The sequence below is a fragment of the Oncorhynchus mykiss genome, chromosome 21 (assembly GCF_057628025.1).
Source record: "Oncorhynchus mykiss isolate SJ-2025 chromosome 21, ASM5762802v1, whole genome shotgun sequence".
In the NCBI taxonomy this organism is placed as follows: Eukaryota; Metazoa; Chordata; class Actinopteri; order Salmoniformes; family Salmonidae; genus Oncorhynchus; species Oncorhynchus mykiss.
In genome coordinates, this window is record NC_143042.1 from 40,078,648 (window position 1) to 40,097,500 (window position 18,853).

General features: G+C 42.8%; 2 protein-coding genes across 5 annotated transcripts in view; one reads left to right on the plus strand and one right to left on the minus strand.

The window, feature by feature from the left end:
* The first annotated feature begins 1,203 nt into the window (after nucleotides 1–1,203).
* On the plus strand, nucleotides 1,204–15,581 carry LOC110500573 (tumor necrosis factor ligand superfamily member 12). The gene is made up of 6 exons (XM_021577986.3): nucleotides 1,204–2,103; nucleotides 3,881–3,962; nucleotides 12,666–12,722; nucleotides 12,838–12,861; nucleotides 13,090–13,220; nucleotides 13,366–15,581. Exons 1-6 carry the CDS (start codon nucleotides 1,903–1,905, stop codon nucleotides 13,630–13,632), a joined length of 762 nt encoding a protein of 253 aa, XP_021433661.2. The 5' UTR covers nucleotides 1,204–1,902; the 3' UTR covers nucleotides 13,633–15,581.
* A 406-nt stretch (nucleotides 15,582–15,987) lies between these two features.
* Nucleotides 15,988–18,853, minus strand: part of LOC110500574 (ATP-dependent chromatin remodeler CHD3) — a 31,386-nt gene continuing 28,520 nt past the window's right edge. For all 4 annotated transcript variants that reach the window (XM_090214650.1, XM_090214649.1, XM_090214648.1 and 1 more), the window contains exon 39: nucleotides 15,988–18,853. This exon is cut by the window's right edge and continues 416 nt beyond it. The gene's annotated coding sequence lies outside the window, so the exon portion shown is untranslated.

The window sequence follows — 18,853 nt, forward strand, 5'->3', positions numbered from 1 at the left end:
GAAGCATGGTGGTGGCAACATCATGCTGTGGGGATGTTTTTTAGTGGCAGGGACTGGGAGACTTATCAGGATCGAGGCAAATATGAACAGAGCCAAGTACAGAGAGATCCTTGATGAAAACCTGCTCCAGAGCCCTCAGGACCTCAGACTGGGGGGATGGTTCACCTTCCAACAGGACAACAACCCTAAACACACAACAAAGACAACACAGGAGTGACTTTAGGACAAGTCTCTGAATGTCCATGAGTAGCCCAGCCAGAGCCTGGACTTTAACCCGATCAAACATCTCTGGAGAAACCTGAAAATAACTGTGCAGTGACGCTCCACATCCAACCTGACAGAGCTTGAGAGGATCTTCAGAGAAGAATAGGAGAATCTCCACAAGTACAGGTAGGTCAAGCTTGTAGCGTCATACCCAAGAAGACTCGAGGCTGTAATGTATGTGATATTTCAGATTTAAAAAAAATATATATATATTTTTTGCTTTGTCATTATTGGGTATTGTGTGTAGATTGATGAGACAAAAAAATGTAATCCATTTTAGAATAAGGCTGTAACAAATGTGGAAAAAGTCAAGGGGTCTAAATACTTTCCGAATGCACTGTATCTGATTTTGACTTTCTGGCTGAGGGATTTAGTGGAAACCATGTCATTGTGGAAAGGGGTTATTTTGTTAAAGGATCATTACTATAAACTAACAGGGTGAAAAGAGATACCAGGGACACACAAACAACTTAAATACAGTAATAATATAAATACAGTACTCATTAAGTTTTTTATTGTCGAGAGAGATTTTAACTAAGACTATAAAATCATGAAGAAAGATACGCTATATTTTATTTTATGGATTATATTTCTTGTAGAAGTTGACGAATAACACCAGGGGACATGGCAAAATAGCCAAAATGCATACCTTTCCATTGAGATCCATATCTTTAGGTTTTATTTTAAATGACACCTAACCTTATATTTCAAGCCTTTTGTAATCCACATTGTACACGAAATAAGAGGTGATTTTCCTGGGGACAGAGAAGGCACAGGACAGTTGGGTGTGACCCCATTTAGTTTTGACCATGTTATATACGAACAATCATTGGATGCTTTGAGTGTGATCCAGGTCATGCAGTGCGTAGCGCTCTGTCTTGCACAATGGGCCTTGCCCTATACACCAGAGCCACCTTGTGGACACTAATGAATTAGTTCAGTCCAAATAGATTCTAGTAGCCAAGGCTACAGTTCTGTTTTGATTTGTGCAATGGAGCAAATATAGTGTGACTAATGCTTTAATATCTACTTAGTGGCTTTGGGGAGTGGATCCAAATTGTGGGCTGAAGGCTTTGCATTCGTGCGTCTGGCACATGACCGGTGCATTGACCGGTGTATTCAACTGAAAACCACTTCTTGGAGAAGAAAAGCTGATGCGGCAGAGTGAGTGCATCATACGCGGTACTGTATGTCAACGCCAGATATGACCCCGCTGCAAAGGCGGTGGGAAGACAAGGAAGTTGACTCAACGAATCAAGTGGCAGAAGGATGCAATCATAGTGGATGTAAACTAGTCGACAACTTTATTTGCACCGCTTGCTGCAAATTTCTCAACATTGCGCATTTGGCTACGACCTGCAAGGCAGACAGTCCCAAGATATTTCGTCTGTTTAAATTAGTTGATTAAAGCAACAGTATTGTCTATTTAGTTGCTGTTTTGAAACCCATGCAATTATTTCATATTTCACATGATTTCCACTTTTATCAATAGGGCTATTGAGCTCTCATTTGTACTGCGGCCGGTAGCACTTGCACGCCTTGCCAAAATAATGTGAGCATTTGGATTGTATTTCACAAAAAAAAAAGGGAAACGTGTCGCTGTAATGAAGTTAATATGAACATTTCGAATAGTCTGCAATGGTAACCAGGGAATGTGGAACAACCATGCATCGAATTCTGCGGAGGAGAAAAGTGCGCAAACTTCGCTTCGTCTGGGCATTCATGGCCATGGTGGCTCTGTCGCTCTCCGCCTGCAGCGCACTGTTTACGGCGTGGACCTGGAGACAGACGCGGGACCTGTCCCAGTCATTAAAAACTCTGCAAGACCGATTGGAGCAGGTAAGTAGCCGAGCTAAGTAACAATGTAACAATTTTACGAATGCACTTTGCATTGAATGCCTTGCACACTGTCACCAGTTGTTTTTTTCCATAAGAACAATTTGGAGTTGTTGAAATGACTGTTACGCAACGTCTTTGTGTCTGTTGACTAGTAGTTACAGAAACCGTCGTAGGGGACTATGGAAAATGAAAAGCCACGTTTAGCCCCCCCCCCCCTTCCCCCATCCTGTGGCGTTAAATTGTACACACATAGCGGGCCTCTTCACTGCTGGTGTCCTGCGGATTCTGTAACAGCGGTCGTTTTATTGCTTACCAATAAGTGTACTCAAGCCGTAGAGTTATTGCTTATTCTGCGTCCACAGTCTCTCTGCCAAGTTTAATCGTTCTACCGCCAGTTGTGTTCCAATTTACTGGAATCCCATGACTTCTTGGCTCGAGAGCGCATTATAGCCAACTGACTTTGCACTGAAGGATTGAGCTGCGTAAAACAGAGAAGGCCTAAATGATTTGCAACATGTAAAGCCCACTTATTGCAGGTAGGCTAGGCTTCAACCAGTGGAATGTTCTGCAGTCCCTAAGGGGATCTGAAGTGATGCTTTCTAAGCATATTACACTGTAATGCACCCTGTATTAGATTGTAACAATGCACTCAGCACTGGACTTTTAACATGAGTTGCTGGTCTTTTCATTCATTCAAAACTCATCCTGATTGATAATACATTATGCGTGCCCAGCCTTAGATAGCCTGCTTATGCACTTAATATAACTTATGGTGTGGTTGACAGTAACAGTGGCCTGCTCCTGCCCATCTGTCAAGCCTTTTTGCTAGCAGTCAATGAGCCTGCCGGGACAGTTCAGGTCCCTAATAAACCAAACCTCCAGTCCAGGCAGACTACCTCAGTAGGCACTATATCAAAACCACCCCGTAGGCTGCACTGCCCAGCACAAAGAAACAGTAGCTGTATATTGAAACCTACTTCCATCCTCCCCCTCCATCGCTCTCTCTAATTCAAGCAATAGGGCCCCTTTGGCATATCTACGGTAGGCCCCAGTACTTCAGAAAGTACTGGTTCAACTTTGCCGGCTTGACACATTTCAGTACAGTGTTTTTTTCTTCCTGCTTCTCAGTCTCAGCAGGGGAGTTAGGAAATGTGAGGAATGTGCGGCACTAAAAACACGCATTTGGTGTCGCAACCGGTTTAGGAGGAAGTGGTTGACATATTCTAAGCCTTGGCATTGCACTGGCATACTGACACACACTTGGAGGCTGTTTGTTTACATGTTTTTGCTGAAATCTTCTGTCTGTGTAAATATGCAGCAGGAGCCAATCTGACAACCTTCATAATAAACTCAACGGTCTCTCTCTCTCCCTTTTCTCCCTTTCTTTCTTGTCTTGTCTGTCTGTCTGTCTGTCTGTCTGTCTGTCTGTCTGTCTGTCTGTCTGTCTGTCTGTCTGTCTCTCTCTCTCTCTCTCTCTCTCTCTCTCACTCTCTCTCTCTCTCTCTCTCCCTCCCTCCCTCCCTCCCTCCCTCCCTCCCTCCCTCCCTCCCTCTCTCTCTCTCTCTCTCTCCCTCCCTCCCTCCCTCCCCCCCTCCCTCCCTCCCTCCCTCCCTCCCTCCCTCCCTCCCTCTCTCTCTCTCTCTCTTTCTCTCCCTCCCTCCCTCCCTCCCTCTCTCTCTCTCTCTCTCTCTCTCCCCTCCCTCCCTCCCTCCCTCCCTCCCTCCCTCCCTTCCTCTCTCTCTCTCTCTCTCTCTCTCTCTCTCCTTCTCCGCAACAGGTGAATACTCAGCGGAAGGCCATTGTCCAACTCATCATGGAGAAGAGAGATTTGCTTGTGGGCCAAAGGGTGAAGAGAGATGGTACATGCGTGTGTGCATGCTGGTGTGTGTGTGTGTGTGTGTGTGCATGCCAGTAAAAAAGGATTCATATAGCACTACACATCAATTACACTCTACCGCAGTCAATGCCTCTTTCTCTGCTTCCCCATCATCATACATGCAATACATAATCAACAATAACCGAATGGTCACAATAGATCAGAGATGATAGATCCCATCAATGGTGCTCTGCTCTGTTTTTTTATGGAGCAGCACAGGATTTAACTACAGGGGAATCTTGGCTGAATGGCACCTTGGTTAAGCCCCATGGGCACTCGCTGCCTGCTGCTAAAAGTTGACACAGGAAACAGTAGGCAGCTGGGTGACTGATGCAGAAATTACAGGTCTGCTTTAGACTGAAGAGAACCCAGAGAAACCATCTGGCACGAGGAGGGAGACCACGTTGCACGCTTCAGGGACCTAAAGTGATCTTTCCCCCGATGAGACTGACAGTAGCTATTATTTGTTGAGAAAGATTGAGCAGATTGGCGATTTTTTGCTGATTAAGCATAGGATTATATATAGGCTGTAGTACCTACATGTTTCAAGCAGACAACCATAGTCCCTGTGCCCAAGAATGCCAAGGTAACCAACCTGTCTAAATGACTATTGCCCCCATAGCATTCACATCTGTAGTCATGAAACCCTTTGAAAGGCTGTTCCTGGCTCACATCAGCACCATCGTCCCAGACACCATGGGCGTACTCCAATTCCCATACCGCCCCAATAGATCCAAAGAGGACGCAATCTCTATCGCACTCCACACTGCCCTTTCCCACCTGGGCAAGAGGCACACCTGTGTGAGAATGCTGTCCATTGACTACAGCTCAGCGTTCAACACCATGGTGCCCTACAAGCTCATCACTAAGCTAAGGACCCTGGGACTGAACACCTCCCTCTGCAACTGGATCCTGGACTTCCTGATGGGCTGCCCCCAGGTGGTGAGGGGAGACAACAACACGTCCGCCACACTGACCCTCAACACCGGGGCCCCTCAGGGTTGAGTGCTTAGTTTCCTCCTGTACCCCCTGTTCACTTAGAACTTGCATGACCACGCAAGACTCCAACAGCATCCTTAAGTTTGCCAACGACATGACGGTGGTAGGCCTGATCACCGACAACGATGAGACAGCCTATAGGGAGGTGGTCAACTAGCGGAGTACCAGTTAGTTAAATAGTTAGCCAAATAGCTACCAAGGCTATCTGCACTGACCCTTTCTGGACTAACCTTTTTGACTCATCACGTACACTGCTGCTACTGTTTACAATAGGTGACTTTATTCCTAGTTATACAGTATGTACAGTGCCTTGCGAAAGTATTCGGCCCCCTTGAACTTTGCGACCTTTTGCCACATTTCAGGCTTCAAACATAAAGATATAAAACTGTATTTTTTTGTGAAGAATCAACAACAAGTGGGACACAATCATGAAGTGGAACGACATTTATTGGATATTTCAAACTTTTTTAATAAATCAAAAACTGAAAAATTGGGCGTGCAAAATTATTCAGCCCCCTTAAGTTAATACTTTGTAGCGCCACCTTTTGCTGCGATTACAGCTGTAAGTCGCTTGGGGTATGTCTCTATCAGTTTTGCACATCGAGAGACTGAAATTTTTTCCCATTCCTCCTTGCAAAACAGCTCGAGCTCAGTGAGGTTGGATGGAGAGCATTTGTGAACAGCAGTTTTCAGTTCTTTCCACAGATTCTCGATTGGATTCAGGTCTGGACTTTGACTTGGCCATTCTAACACCTGGATATGTTTATTTTTGAACCATTCCATTGTAGATTTTGCTTTATGTTTTGGATCATTGTCTTGTTGGAAGACAAATCTCCGTCCCAGTCTCAGGTCTTTTGCAGACTCCATCAAGTTTTCTTCCAGAATGGTCCTGTATTTGGCTCCATCCATATTCCCCATCAATTTTAACCATCTTCCCTGTCCCTGCTGAAGAAAAGCAGGCCTAAACCATGATGCTGCCACCACCATGTTTGACAGTGGGGATGGTGTGTTCAGCTGTGTTGCTTTTACGCCAAACATAACGTTTTGCATTGTTGCCAAAAAGTTCAATTTTGGTTTCATCTGACCAGAGCACCTTCTTCCACACGTCTCCCAGGTGGCTTGTGGCAAACTTTAAACAACACTTTTTATGGATATCTTTAAGAAATGGCTTTCTTCTTGCCACACTTCCATAAAGGCCAGATTTGTGCAATATACGACTGATTGTTGTCCTATGGACAGAGTTTCCCACCTCAGCTGTAGATCTCTGCAGTTCATCCAGAGTGATCATGGGCCTCTTGGCTGCATCTCTGATCAGTCTTCTCCTTGTATGAGCTGAAAGTTTAGAGGGACGGCCAGGTCTTGGTAGATTTGCAGTGGTCTGATACTCCTTCCATTTCAATATTATCGCTTGCACAGTGCTCCTTGGGATGTTTAAAGCTTGGGAAATATTTTTGTATCCAAATCCGGCTTTAAACTTCTTCACAACAGTATCTCGGACCTGCCTGGTGTGTTCCTTGTTCTTCATGATGCTCTCTGCGCTTTTAACGGACCTCTGAGACTATCACAGTGCAGGTGCATTTATACGGAGACTTGATTACACACAGGTGGATTGTATTTATCCTCATTAGTCATTTAGGTCAACATTGGATCAATCAGAGATCCTCACTGAACTTCTGGAGAGAGTTTGCTGCACTGAAAGTAAAGGGGCTGAATATTGCACGCCCAATTTTTCAGTTTTTGATTTGTTAAAAAAGTTTGAAATATCCAATAATTGTCGTTCCACTTCATGATTGTGTCCCACTTGTTGTTGATTCTTCACAAAAAAAATACAGTTTTATATCTTTATGTTTGAAGCCTGAAATGTGGCAAAAGGTCGCAAAGTTCAAGGGGGCCGAACACTTTCGCAAGGCACTGTACATATCTACCTCAATTACCTAGTACCCCTGCACATCGACTCAGTACTGGTACCCCGTGTATATAGCCAATTTATTGTGTATTTATTATTACTTTTATTATTACGTTTTATTATTACTTTTATTATTTATTATTACGTTTTTTACTTTTCTATTATTTCAAAAAAATAATATCTCTGCATTGTTGGGAAGGGCCCGAAAGTAAGTAGTTCACTGTTAGACTACACCTGTTGTTTACAAAGCATGTGGCTAATAAAATGTGATTTGGTAACATTTGATTTGAGACTAGGCAGTGCACACGTCATCTCTGTGCATCGGGAAATAATTCTGAGGATGGACAATAGTGAACTTGGGTTGAAAATCACTAGGAGGAGACTGCTCAAGACTCGAGAGTTGATGCATGTTCAATACAGAAGCAAGATGTACATGAGAAAAGGCATCAGTAAACAGGTAAATGATGGATCTCTATGGCAAGACGCGTCATTCACCCAAGTTTTGTCAATATCAGGCCAGTGGTGTCTGGGATATCTCGTGTGACTAACGTACTTACAGTTGATTACTATAGCAACCCCCTTGGGCCAGTCAATTTAGTAAAGGGAAGATCTCTATGGCAAAATCGGGCCGGTGGTTTCTGAAATATCATGTGGGTTAGCTAGACTCATATCCCTGGGCATGTGTGCCAAATTCTATCACTCTTGAGTCAAACGGATCAAGAGATATCAACACGTGCAGGTTATAGTGCCACTGTGAGGTCGATATGTTCTTGCATATGTTGAGTCTTGACAGTGTTTGCAACGTGTCCCAAATTGTGTTACAATACGAATATCCTTGACTGATTTATATGCATTTATGTGCCAGACCACGCCCACGTGAATGTTTATTGGTCAATGTTGTTTTCGGTAATAGTCTGGAAAGTGTTGCGTTGAGAGACCTTTGTCCATTTTGCAAGAAGACAAAGGTAGCCTAGTATTAGCCTTGTGCAGGAATATATGATGACACTCTTATTCAAAACAAAAAAGCTGGCAGCGAAATATAATAGAAATATGTAATAATCTGTTGTTAGTTAGAAGAGTAAACATCCTCACCTTTTCTGGCTGTGATGGTTTCATATTTGCGAAATAGTACTGAATAGAACTGATATGCAGCCAGGACACTTCAATTGTAAATAACCTCAATAAGAAACAATATTGTTGCTTTGATCACATCAGAAGATATCCTCCTCACAATCTCCAAAATACAACAGCCCATAGGACAACTTTGTTTGGACGTCGTAAAGGACCATTCGCCGAAACTGAAGAGATATAGCTCGCTAACATCCTCCTTTTCCACGTGAAAAAAAAAAAATATGGACAGAGACTTGCTAGCTACAGCAGCTAGCTAGCTGAGATTTTCTACAAGGAATCTGCTTCCTGAAAAAAAAAAAAGCTTCCCCCAAGTGGGTGTGATATCTACTCCCATTTTCTGCTGCACTGCTGGTTGGATTCCACCTGGCGATCTGTTCTCCATCTGCCCTGGCCTGTCGCCCCCTGTCTGATACGGGTAACCCTGCCACACTCCCCCCTCTCTCCCGAGCTTTCGCTCGCCTCCAGCACACACGCACTGTTGTGGCGAGTGACTCTGAACTTACAATGGCTAGCCCCAAGTCATCATTTTTTTTCTTGCGCTTCATGCTATTTGCCTCATGACTCCTGCGTGCTTTGTTGACTATGAACTTGCTTGTTTACTCAACTGTAGGACAGACAATGTTTGTTCCCACACTCGGGACTCTGACTCTGTATTGGTTACACGGACTCTTGGCCTCCCATCTTATTCTAACCAGCTCTGGCTGGCTTTGTACTCATGTTACCTGATGAAATTGCTCTACAATGTGATCTTGTTGCCATCTAATGCACATTCAAATGTCATAAATTAACACCGCAGAGCTGTCCCTGTCCTCTGCCGTGCCCTGATTGTATTACTATTGATGATATCTGGAAATGTGCATGTACACCCTGGCCCATCTACTGTTGCTAGCCCCAATTCTGACTAGTGCTCTGATATCTGCTTCACTGATTTCTGCTCTCGTAAAAGCCTGGGTTTTCTGCACGTTAACTCCAGAAGCTTATTACCTAAAATGTATCAATTGAAAGTGTGTGTTCACAGCTCCAGATGTGTTGGTCATTACTGAGACGTCGTTAAGAAAGAGTGTTTTGAATACTGATGTTAACCTTTCTGGTTATAACCTTTTTCAGCAAGACAGATATTCCAACGATGGGGGAGTGGCAATCTTTACCAAGGATCACCTTCGGTGCTCGGTTGTCTCCAACAAATCTGTCCCCAAACAATTTGATTTGCTGGTTTTAAGCATTAAACTTTCAAATATGTTTTTGTTGACTGTTGCTGGGTGTTATCGTCCACCATCAGCACCGGCCTGTACCGTAAATGCCCTAAGCTCTCTCCTCGCCCCTTATACTAAGTCTGAATTTGTCCTGCTAGGTGACCTAAACTGGGGCATGCTTAAACCACCTGACCAAGTCCTAAAGCAATGGGATTCCTTACATCTTTCTCAGATTATTACCAATCCCACAAGGTATGACTCCAAACACCCAGAAAAGGCTACTCTCCTTGATGTTATCATCACAAATAATTCTGATATGTACCAGTCTGGTGTTTTCTGTAAATACCTTAGTGATCACTGTTTTACAGCCTGTGTTCGTAATGGCCACTCAGTGAAATGACCTGTCCTGATTTGTCATAGACGCTTGCTTAAAAACTTGAATGAGCAAGCCTTCCTTAATTACCTGGTCCCTGTAAATTGGTATAGAATCAGCTTGATCCCGTCTGTTGAAGATGCTTAGACCTTCTTTTTTAATATTTTCAGTGGTATTATTAACAAACATGCCCCCATAAAGAAAATGAGAATTAAAAACAGGTTCAGCCCCGGGTTCGACCGTGATCTTGCAGAGTTACTCCACCTCAAGAATTCCATTTGGCGAAATGCTCGCCACACGCATACTCAGGCTGACTGGCTCTCGTTCAGGCAAATGAGAAATAAGTGCACTCAGGCTATCCGGAAGGCCAAAGTTAGTTACTTTAAGGAGCAGTTCTCTCTCTGTGGGTCTAACCCCAAGAAGTTCTGGAAAACGGTTAAGACCTGGAGAATAAACCCTCTTCCTCACAGCTGCCCATGTCCCTTAATGTTGATGATGTGGTTGTTACTGACAAGGAGCACATGGCTGAGCTCTTTAATCACCACTTCATTAAGTCAGGATTCCTATTTGACTCAGCCATGCCTCCTTGCCCATCCAACATTTCCTCATCTCCCAGCCCTTCTAATGCAACTACCCCAGATGCTCCTCCCTCTTTTTCCCCTGCCCCGCTACAGGCGGTCACTGAGTCCGAGGAGCTCCTTAAACTTGACGACAAAAAAAACCATCTGGGTCAGATGGTTTAGACCCTTTCTTCTTTAAGGTTGCTGCCCCTATCATTGTCAAATCTATCTCTGACCTTTTTAACCCGTCTCTCCTCTCTGGGAAGGTTTCTATTGCTTGGAAGGCAGCCACGGTGCATCCTTTATTTAAAGGGGGTGATCAAGCTGATCCTACATGTTCTAGGATCAATTTCTATTTTGCCCTGTTCATCAAAGTGTTGTAAAAACTTGTCAATAATCAACTGACTGGCTTTCTTGATGTCTATAGTATTCACTTTGGTATGCAATCTGGTTAAAGCTCAGATTATGGATGTGTCACTGCAATCTTAAAGGTCCTAAATGATGTCACCATTGCCCTTGATTCTGAGCAAATGTTATGCTGCTATTTTTATTGACTTGGCCAGACCATTCCATTCTTGTGGGCCGGCGAAGGAGTATTGGTGTCTCTAAGGGGTCTTTGGCCTGGTTTGCTAACTACCTCTCTCAAAGAGTGCAGTGTATAAAGTCAGAACATCTGCTGTCTCAGCCACTGCCTGTCCCCAAGGAAGTACCCCAAGGCCCGATCCTAGGCCCCACACTCTTCTCAATTTACATCAACAATATAGCTCAAGCAGTAGGAATCTCACTCATCCATTTATACGCAGATGATACAGTCTTATACTCAGCTGGCCCCTCACTGGATTTTGTGTTAAACATTCTATAACAAAGCTTTCCTAGTGTCCAACAAGCTTTCTCTGCCTTAACCATGTTCTGAACACTTCCAAATCAAAGGTCATGTGGTTTGGTAAGAAGAATGCCACTCTCCCCACAGGTGTGATTTACTACCTCTGTGGGTTTAGAGCTTGAGGTAGCCACCTCATACAAGTACTTGGGAGTATGGCTAGACGATACACTGTCCTTCTCTTAGCACATATCAAAGCTGCAGGCTAAAGTTAAATCTAGACTTGGTTTCCTTTATTGTGATCGCTCCTCTTTCACCCCAGCTGCCAAACTATCTCTGATTCAGATGACCATCCTAACCATGCTAGATTACGGAGATGTAATTTATAGATCGGGAGGTAAGGCTGCTCTCGAGCGGATAGATGTTCTTTACCATTTGGCCATCAGATTTGCAATCAATGCTCCTTATAGGACACATCACTGCCCTCTATTCTCCTCTGTAAACTGGTCATCTCTGTTTGCCCATCGCAAGACCAACTGGTTGATGCTTATTTATAAAACCCTCTTAGGCCTCACTCCCCCCTATCTGAGACATCTACTGTAGCCCTCATTCCAAATACAACACCCGTTCTGCCAGTTACATTCTGTTAAAGGTCCCCAAAGCACACACATCCCTGGGTCTCTCTTCTTTTCAGTTCGCTGCAGCTAGCGACTGGAAAGAGCTGCAAATAACACTCCACATGATGAATGGCCTCTATTCACATTACAGTTAAATGTGAACTGCATAATCAAGAAACGGTATCGCTTGAGGCTTACCCACAGAAAATCCTAATGCTATGGGGTCACCCACCTGCTAGTAATTTCAGCAGGGGCACAATTTTCCTAAGCTAAGCGGCCCCCCTAGTGTTCAATGTTTGCCACTCTTTTTCCCCCACAACATATCCTACAGTGAACTGATCCTGCAGTGAATATATACTGTGTGTGTGTGTGTGTGTGTGTGCAGCCAGTATCACGGCCTGGAATCACTCCCTGTAGACCTGATACTGGAGCTAAAACAAACCTCTGGTGAACAACGAGGCCTGTCTCACCCCCCTCTCTCCCTCTCTCCCCCAGTTTTCGAGATGGATTTTATTTATTGTATTTATTTGAACGGTGGCCATGGCTGTTGCTCTTGCCTGTTTCTCCTGACAGGGCCTTCACAGCTCATTTGGGTCATAGAACAGCCAAAGTTCTCTCTCCCTCTCTCTTTTGCTCTATCTTTCCCCCCTCTCTCTATCTCTCTCTCCCTAACTGTCTTCTGTCTCTCACATTCTCTTTTGATTTCTTTCTCTCTCTCCCTCTATCTATCCCTATCCTCCCTTTCTCTCCTATTCTCTCTTAATTGACTGTGTTTCAGTTGACTGGACCCAGCTGGCACAGAAAGTAGAGAGAGACAGAGACAAAAGTAGGCTAAAAAACAGGAAGTAAAAAAAGACTGATATCCTAGTAGAGTAGAGCAGAGCCGGAGTAGAGGAGAAAGGAAATCCTTCTCCATCTGTTACAGCCGTTTGAGTATTCAGGTGGTGGATAAACAACCACAAATGAATACATTATGGTTTCTACGACACACTCCACAGCTGTGACAAATGAAGGAAAACAAAAACCCCTCTGAATTTTTCTCGTCTGTCATATTAACTAATTCGTTCTTCCTTCTTCCCTTTGCAAGGGGGAACTGGGAAAGGGAAGAATGGACATGGAAAGAAAGTGGCTTCTCAGTTTGAGAGTAAGTGACTTGGCAGATCTTCATAGTGTTATAATGTAGCATCTGTTGAAGTGGTTTGGATTGAATAACAGTTCTAAAATCCTAATTCCCCTTTCCCTCTCTCTCTTTCCACCAGTAACCAAAGAGTCTGTTCAGAAAGGTAAGCTTCATAAACGTGGATGATGACATTTATGATGGAAAAGTCTTCTGCATTTCTGGAATTGGTTTCGTAAGATCTCTGTCCCCGATGAGTGTTACAAATTGTAATAAATCATCCCTACACACACAAACCTACAGTATAAAGAAAGAGAAAATAATATGTTGTTATATTTACACGTGCACCGGTTCCTCCCTTTCAATGCTTTAAATGTGTGTGTCTGTGTTTCAGTGGGAGAGGACGGCTTGATAAAAGGATGGACGGACTCCGAGCACTTGAATATGAGCAAGGCGGTGAAGTACAACGCAGACAGAGGCATCTTCACAGTTGAGAGAACGGGAGTCTACTTCCTGTACTGTCAGGTGAGCCTCTGGGAGTTGTAGTCCTGTGTCCACCTGGACGGAACTACACCTGTCAAACAACACAGGCTTAATCAAACGCTGATTGACCCCTGTTGTTCTGCTCTCTGCTTCTTCTTCCTTCATTTTCTCCATCTCTATCTCACAGGTGTTGTTCAATGAGAACCAGTCTCAGCTGGTGAAGCTGGACGTGGCGGTGGTGAGGGGGAGCCAGCGGCTTCAGAGGTTACAGTGCATGGAGGGCTACGGGACTACGCCTGCAGCCGGATCACACCAGTTCCACTTCCTCAAACCCTGCCAGGTGTCCGGCCTGCTGCGGCTGGAGAAGGGGGTGGAGCTAAAAGCCATCACAGGCCCCGCTTTCAACCTCCACATCACGGGAAAGCATTACTTCGGTCTCTTTAAGGTCAACTGAGCTACCGGAGAGGATGGGCATTTTAAAAGGAAGGAGGAGAAACCTGTTTTAAAGGAAGTGTTTTGTCTTATTCGGACCTGTATCAAAGAGACACACCAATGTGATATTTCCGGATTCGTTTTTATTGTGAAATCTGGACCAACGATCTGAATCGTTGGAATAACTATGAATCATGTTACCTATAGACACTCTGTATGATACCTTTTCAAAGACAGAAACTACAAGGAAGACTTAAAGTGAAACTATATTATGCACTTCTGGACTCTCCAAGAGTTTCTACCCCTGCTTCTTTGAAGATTTAAAACTAATGGAATATTCTCTGATGGAGCTCTTTTGGAGCACAACACATCCACCTGACTCTTCTTTCACCGTGACTTGGCCTGAAGACTGCGGGTGCACCTCTCTGAGGAGCTACGCTGGTGGACTACTGAATGAGAAGGATTTTGGATAATGAGCTCTACAACTCTTGTCTCTTTTCCATTGTAATCCTAGCTTAGGTTATTTCAGTAGCTTGGAGATAATATAAGCAGCCCAGCTCAGATGCAATTATTGTTCTGTTCACATTCAACTAAACAGCGATGCACACCTCGGCTCAAGCCTAAAAAAACCCATCAAAAGTCCATTATAGTGCACTGCGCTATGAGACGCATTGGATTGAACCTTGACCTGTATGTGAAAATAAGTGTCAACCTGTGGAGATATTTCATGGTGGAAATAGAAATGATTTTGTATATTATATTCACAATACTTGTACTCATTCCAAAGCGCTCTTACGTGCCATTTGCAGCAGTATGTTTTGAATACAGACAGTACAAACAAAGTATTTCTATCAGGTGGTTTGGTTTAATGTTTCACCACTCCTACTCTGGTTTATAAGTAGTATGTGGGGGACCACATTGGTTTCTGCTCAGCAATTTCCACACGTGCACGCACGCACGCATGCACACACACACACACACACACACACACACACAGCAAAAGTCAAGTTATTATGGTTTCTAGCTCTAAACGTAATTTCTCATCATTAGATCAAAAGTGTAAAATGTGGTTTTGTAATGTATACATAGTTCTTGTTTGATTTCCTAATCCTTCTCCGCTTCCCTTTTGTGTTTACCCACTTTGCACCTCCCCTCACACACACACACACACACACACACACACACACACACACACACACACACACACACACACACACACACACACACACACACACACACACACACACACACACACACACACACACACACACAGCTCTTCAACTCTCACTTCCTGATTCCGATCTTGAACCAAATAGCTGAAAGCGTTTGATGAAAAACATGTCGGGCACTTCCCTCCCCAATTCCTTTTATTTGAAATGTCAAAGTTTATTGCCACTTTAAAAAGCCTTATTTTGCACAATGAGGCCTTTCGCTGAGAAGTCTAACAAGTTGGGCAAGGTTGAAGAACCAGTGAGGGGATATTGTGTATATACATGTTTGCGAAATTATGTCTGCAGCGCTGGTTGTTGTTCTAAACTCACTTCCTATAAAAATGTTAACCTTTAAAACCTTTTTCCGTTTAAATATCTCCTTGTGTTCGCTTTTGACTCAGACCAGGGATTACTACTGTACAGAGACAGGATCTTAATTTGAGCCAGTTTGCTAAAGCAGAAAAAAAATCCTGAAGCAACAGGAAATGTAACTATTATGTGGATTATAATTCAAATACATTTTTGTAGGGTTTGATACATTTTTCGGAAGGAAAAATCAAGTCTGAAATTTCAAGGTGGAAATTACAAACTTCAGAAGCCTTTTTAAACCTCAAATACACTACAAGTTTTAAATGTCCTGAATTGCAGGAAAGATCTCCTGCAACAGGGTGATCAAATTAAAATCCAACATATGTACAATGTACAATGATACAGTATGACACAAAACAAATAAATCATCTTCTTGTCATCTTCTAACCCCATTCTTCTCCGGCTTCCCTCGATGACATCACTGTATTGCTGAATAGAATGCGTGGAATCCTGCTCTATTCTAGTTCTTTAATCATGACTCACACACTACTGTGTACTCAGTCGTCACCACCTGTGATTCATAGATCTGTAGCTTCTCAAGGTCTGGATTCAGTGCAACACAGTGCAGACAGACTGAGATGACCTCATGTGGGGGCTGGAGGAGAGGACTCAGTCACAACTGATCTGCGTCACGTTATATCCTGTAGCGTCACTATGCTCTCTATCCTATTGTAGTATCCTGTAGCACGGTATAGTATCCTATAGTAGATTTTTACCCATGATCACTGAATCTGTGTGTGTGTGTGTGTGTGTGTGTGTTTTTTCCTTACTGTTGCTATTCCAGCATCCATTCACCATTTTTAAATGTGTTTATTTTTATTACAAACAAAACCCCAAATAAAAGACAAAGAGATGCATTATTATTGTGGCATCACTGCCACTCATTGTTTCATCGATCGGCATCACAACAACGTACACAGTAACACAAGGTATCAAGAAATGAAAAACAAAAGAAAATCGGGGAAAAAAAGAGCAAAAGAAATAAAATGAGAAATGAAGTGCTTGATTTGACAGTATACATTCTAGTTACGGGGTTGCAAAACACTTCCTGCCAAACGTAATCGGTGAAATGTTGCTTAGAGTCTTCAACTTGGAACACCACTGTGGAGTATCCAGGGTGTTAGCTAAATAAATTAAATGTTTCTACTTTAATTATTTGAAATAAGTGCAGGGAACTAACTAAAAGTAGACTATTTCAACTAGCATATATAGAGTTTACATCTCCTGATCTATTCAGGTTTAATACACTTAATTCAGACGTAACTTTCTTTACAGTTATTTCAGCTATGTTATGTTTAAGGCGTATTTGTGGATACAGTATATAAAATTGACTCGATTCAACTAACAGCCTCTGAGTTTCCAAAGAATAATGAATTAATGTACTTTAACTGTTAAGATCGTACACCGTTTCATTTAGTCTTTAACGCATTTAGGGTTACATATGTAATCTATTATAAAGGTTATTTGCAAGCCCCAAATCTAGAATGTCATTTTTTTCCCCCTATTATATCTATCTATGAAGTTCAAAGGTCAACCTCTGTTTGCTTTCTGTTCTGACTATAAGATGTCAGATGCAGCATAAGAAATGCACCAAATCATAAGATTTTATCGTTTTCTCAATTTCTCATTTGGTAAAAGCTCTTTTTTCAATAGTAACAGCAAAGACAACAGCAACTTCGACAACAACAATAATAATCATAGTCGTAGTAAGTTAACAAGAGTAAAAACACGAGAACACGAATGAGCCAAGTTTAAATATGCAAAGAATATCACAGAATTCGTAGAAAGAAGTAGAAACTCGAAAAAGACAAACAAGGAAGAAAGGGTTGATCGAGAGGAAGAGGAAGAGAAAAGGGGGATAGAAGTCAGAGGAAGGGAGGTCAGAGAGAGCAAGGGGAGAGGAGGACTGTAGTTGAGGGTAGTCAAGAAGCTTTATAACACTGTATGACTTGCCTATGAAAGGTTATGACCATTCACAGGTGTTCTGAAACTATCCATTTGATTGCTGTGAGTGAGACCTATCCTGAACCAGCACCGGAACCTCCCATCCCAATAAAATAAAATAATAATATGCACCCTGGTCTGTAAGAACATCCACTACGCTATACCTCACTCAGTCAAGTTGGAGTTAAACTTGACTGACTGTTCAGTATTTCTAAATGGACCATCAGGTCAACATGAAAGGGAAATGGGCTGAGAGTTTCCTGCCAAGTTTAGAGCCCCCTGAGTCCTATAATACTTCACATCAATTCTCCAACAGGACGATTGATGGTTTTCGGCGAGCCTCTGAGACAACACTAGAAGAAATACTGTAGGCACAACTTGAATGATAACACACCATTTTTTAGTGAGTATTGCATGCGTCAGAGGACGAATGGCGGGAATGGTGTTAAGAGTCAAATGTTATACTGTTATATTATGCAGCTTCCTGTTACTGGAGCGACCTGTGGAAGGGTCAAAGGTCAAGCTCTGTAGTGGTTATTGGTTCTAGGTATTTGGTGTTGAGAGGTTGAGGGTCTGTGAGCGGTGCCAGGATAAAGAGGTTCTAGCTTATGGTACTACATGTATATTGTTCTGGAGTGGAGTGGAGACCTATGAGTATTAGTAGGTTGCTTGTGAGGAGTATTGGTTGGTTTGAGGCAGACAATAAGAGATTGAGCAGGTGAGGGTATGTATGTATGTAACAGCGTAGACCACGTTGGTGTGTGTGTGTGTGTGTGTGTGAGTGTGTGTATACACGTGTGTGCACACGTGTATATGTTAATCTGTTTGTATGTGTGTGTGAGAGTGTGTGTGCGTGTCAAGGTTATTATAGTAAATGAAAACTGAAACGAAAAGGGAAATTAAATAATTTTACACCTCTGTTTGAAAAACTAAAACTATACTTAAAATATTATCTCTGACTCCAAAACGAATTAAAATAAAATAAAACCATCATGAATTATGTTCATTTTTATTTTTATTTATTTTTATTTTTTACTTTGAGCAAAAATCAAATGGAGTTTTCAAGCTTCTGAATCTGGGCTGTTTCAAATAGACCTTGCTTGTGCATCACTATAACTAGTTATTCCCAGAAATACTTGAAGATATTAGGAGATGGGAAACTCGTGTATGTTGCCCGTAAATTGTCAATGGGCCGTGCGGTGCATTTGGAGCGATTCTGGGACAAGGAGCGCAACTCCTTCAAGGCTTGAATGGGAGTCAATTGGGTGCTAGCAAAAAATAAAACATTAGCATGAATTCCAGGCTGTATCACAACCGGCCGTGATTGGGAGTCCCATGCAATTGGCCCAGCGTTGTCCGGGTTAGGGTTTGGCCAGGGTAGGCTGTCATTGTAAATAAGAATTGGTTCTTGCCTAGTTAAATAAAGGTTAAATAAAAAATAAAATAAACATTTAAATATGAATTAGCCTCCCAGAACAAGAAACGCAATATTACACATATTTTCCAAGATGTGAGATAATTAACTTGTTCTCTGTAATATGGTATAGCTTTGAAATAGTGACTTTACGTACATTCGAGAACAATAGGCATGTTTCTAGTCTCGTGCCCTGACTTTAACAAGGGATTGCGTGACGATTAGCTTAGCAACCACATTACACAGCATGACAACGTGAACGCGATTGGTCGACAGTCTGGGTGTTAAACGTGCCTTCATTCCTT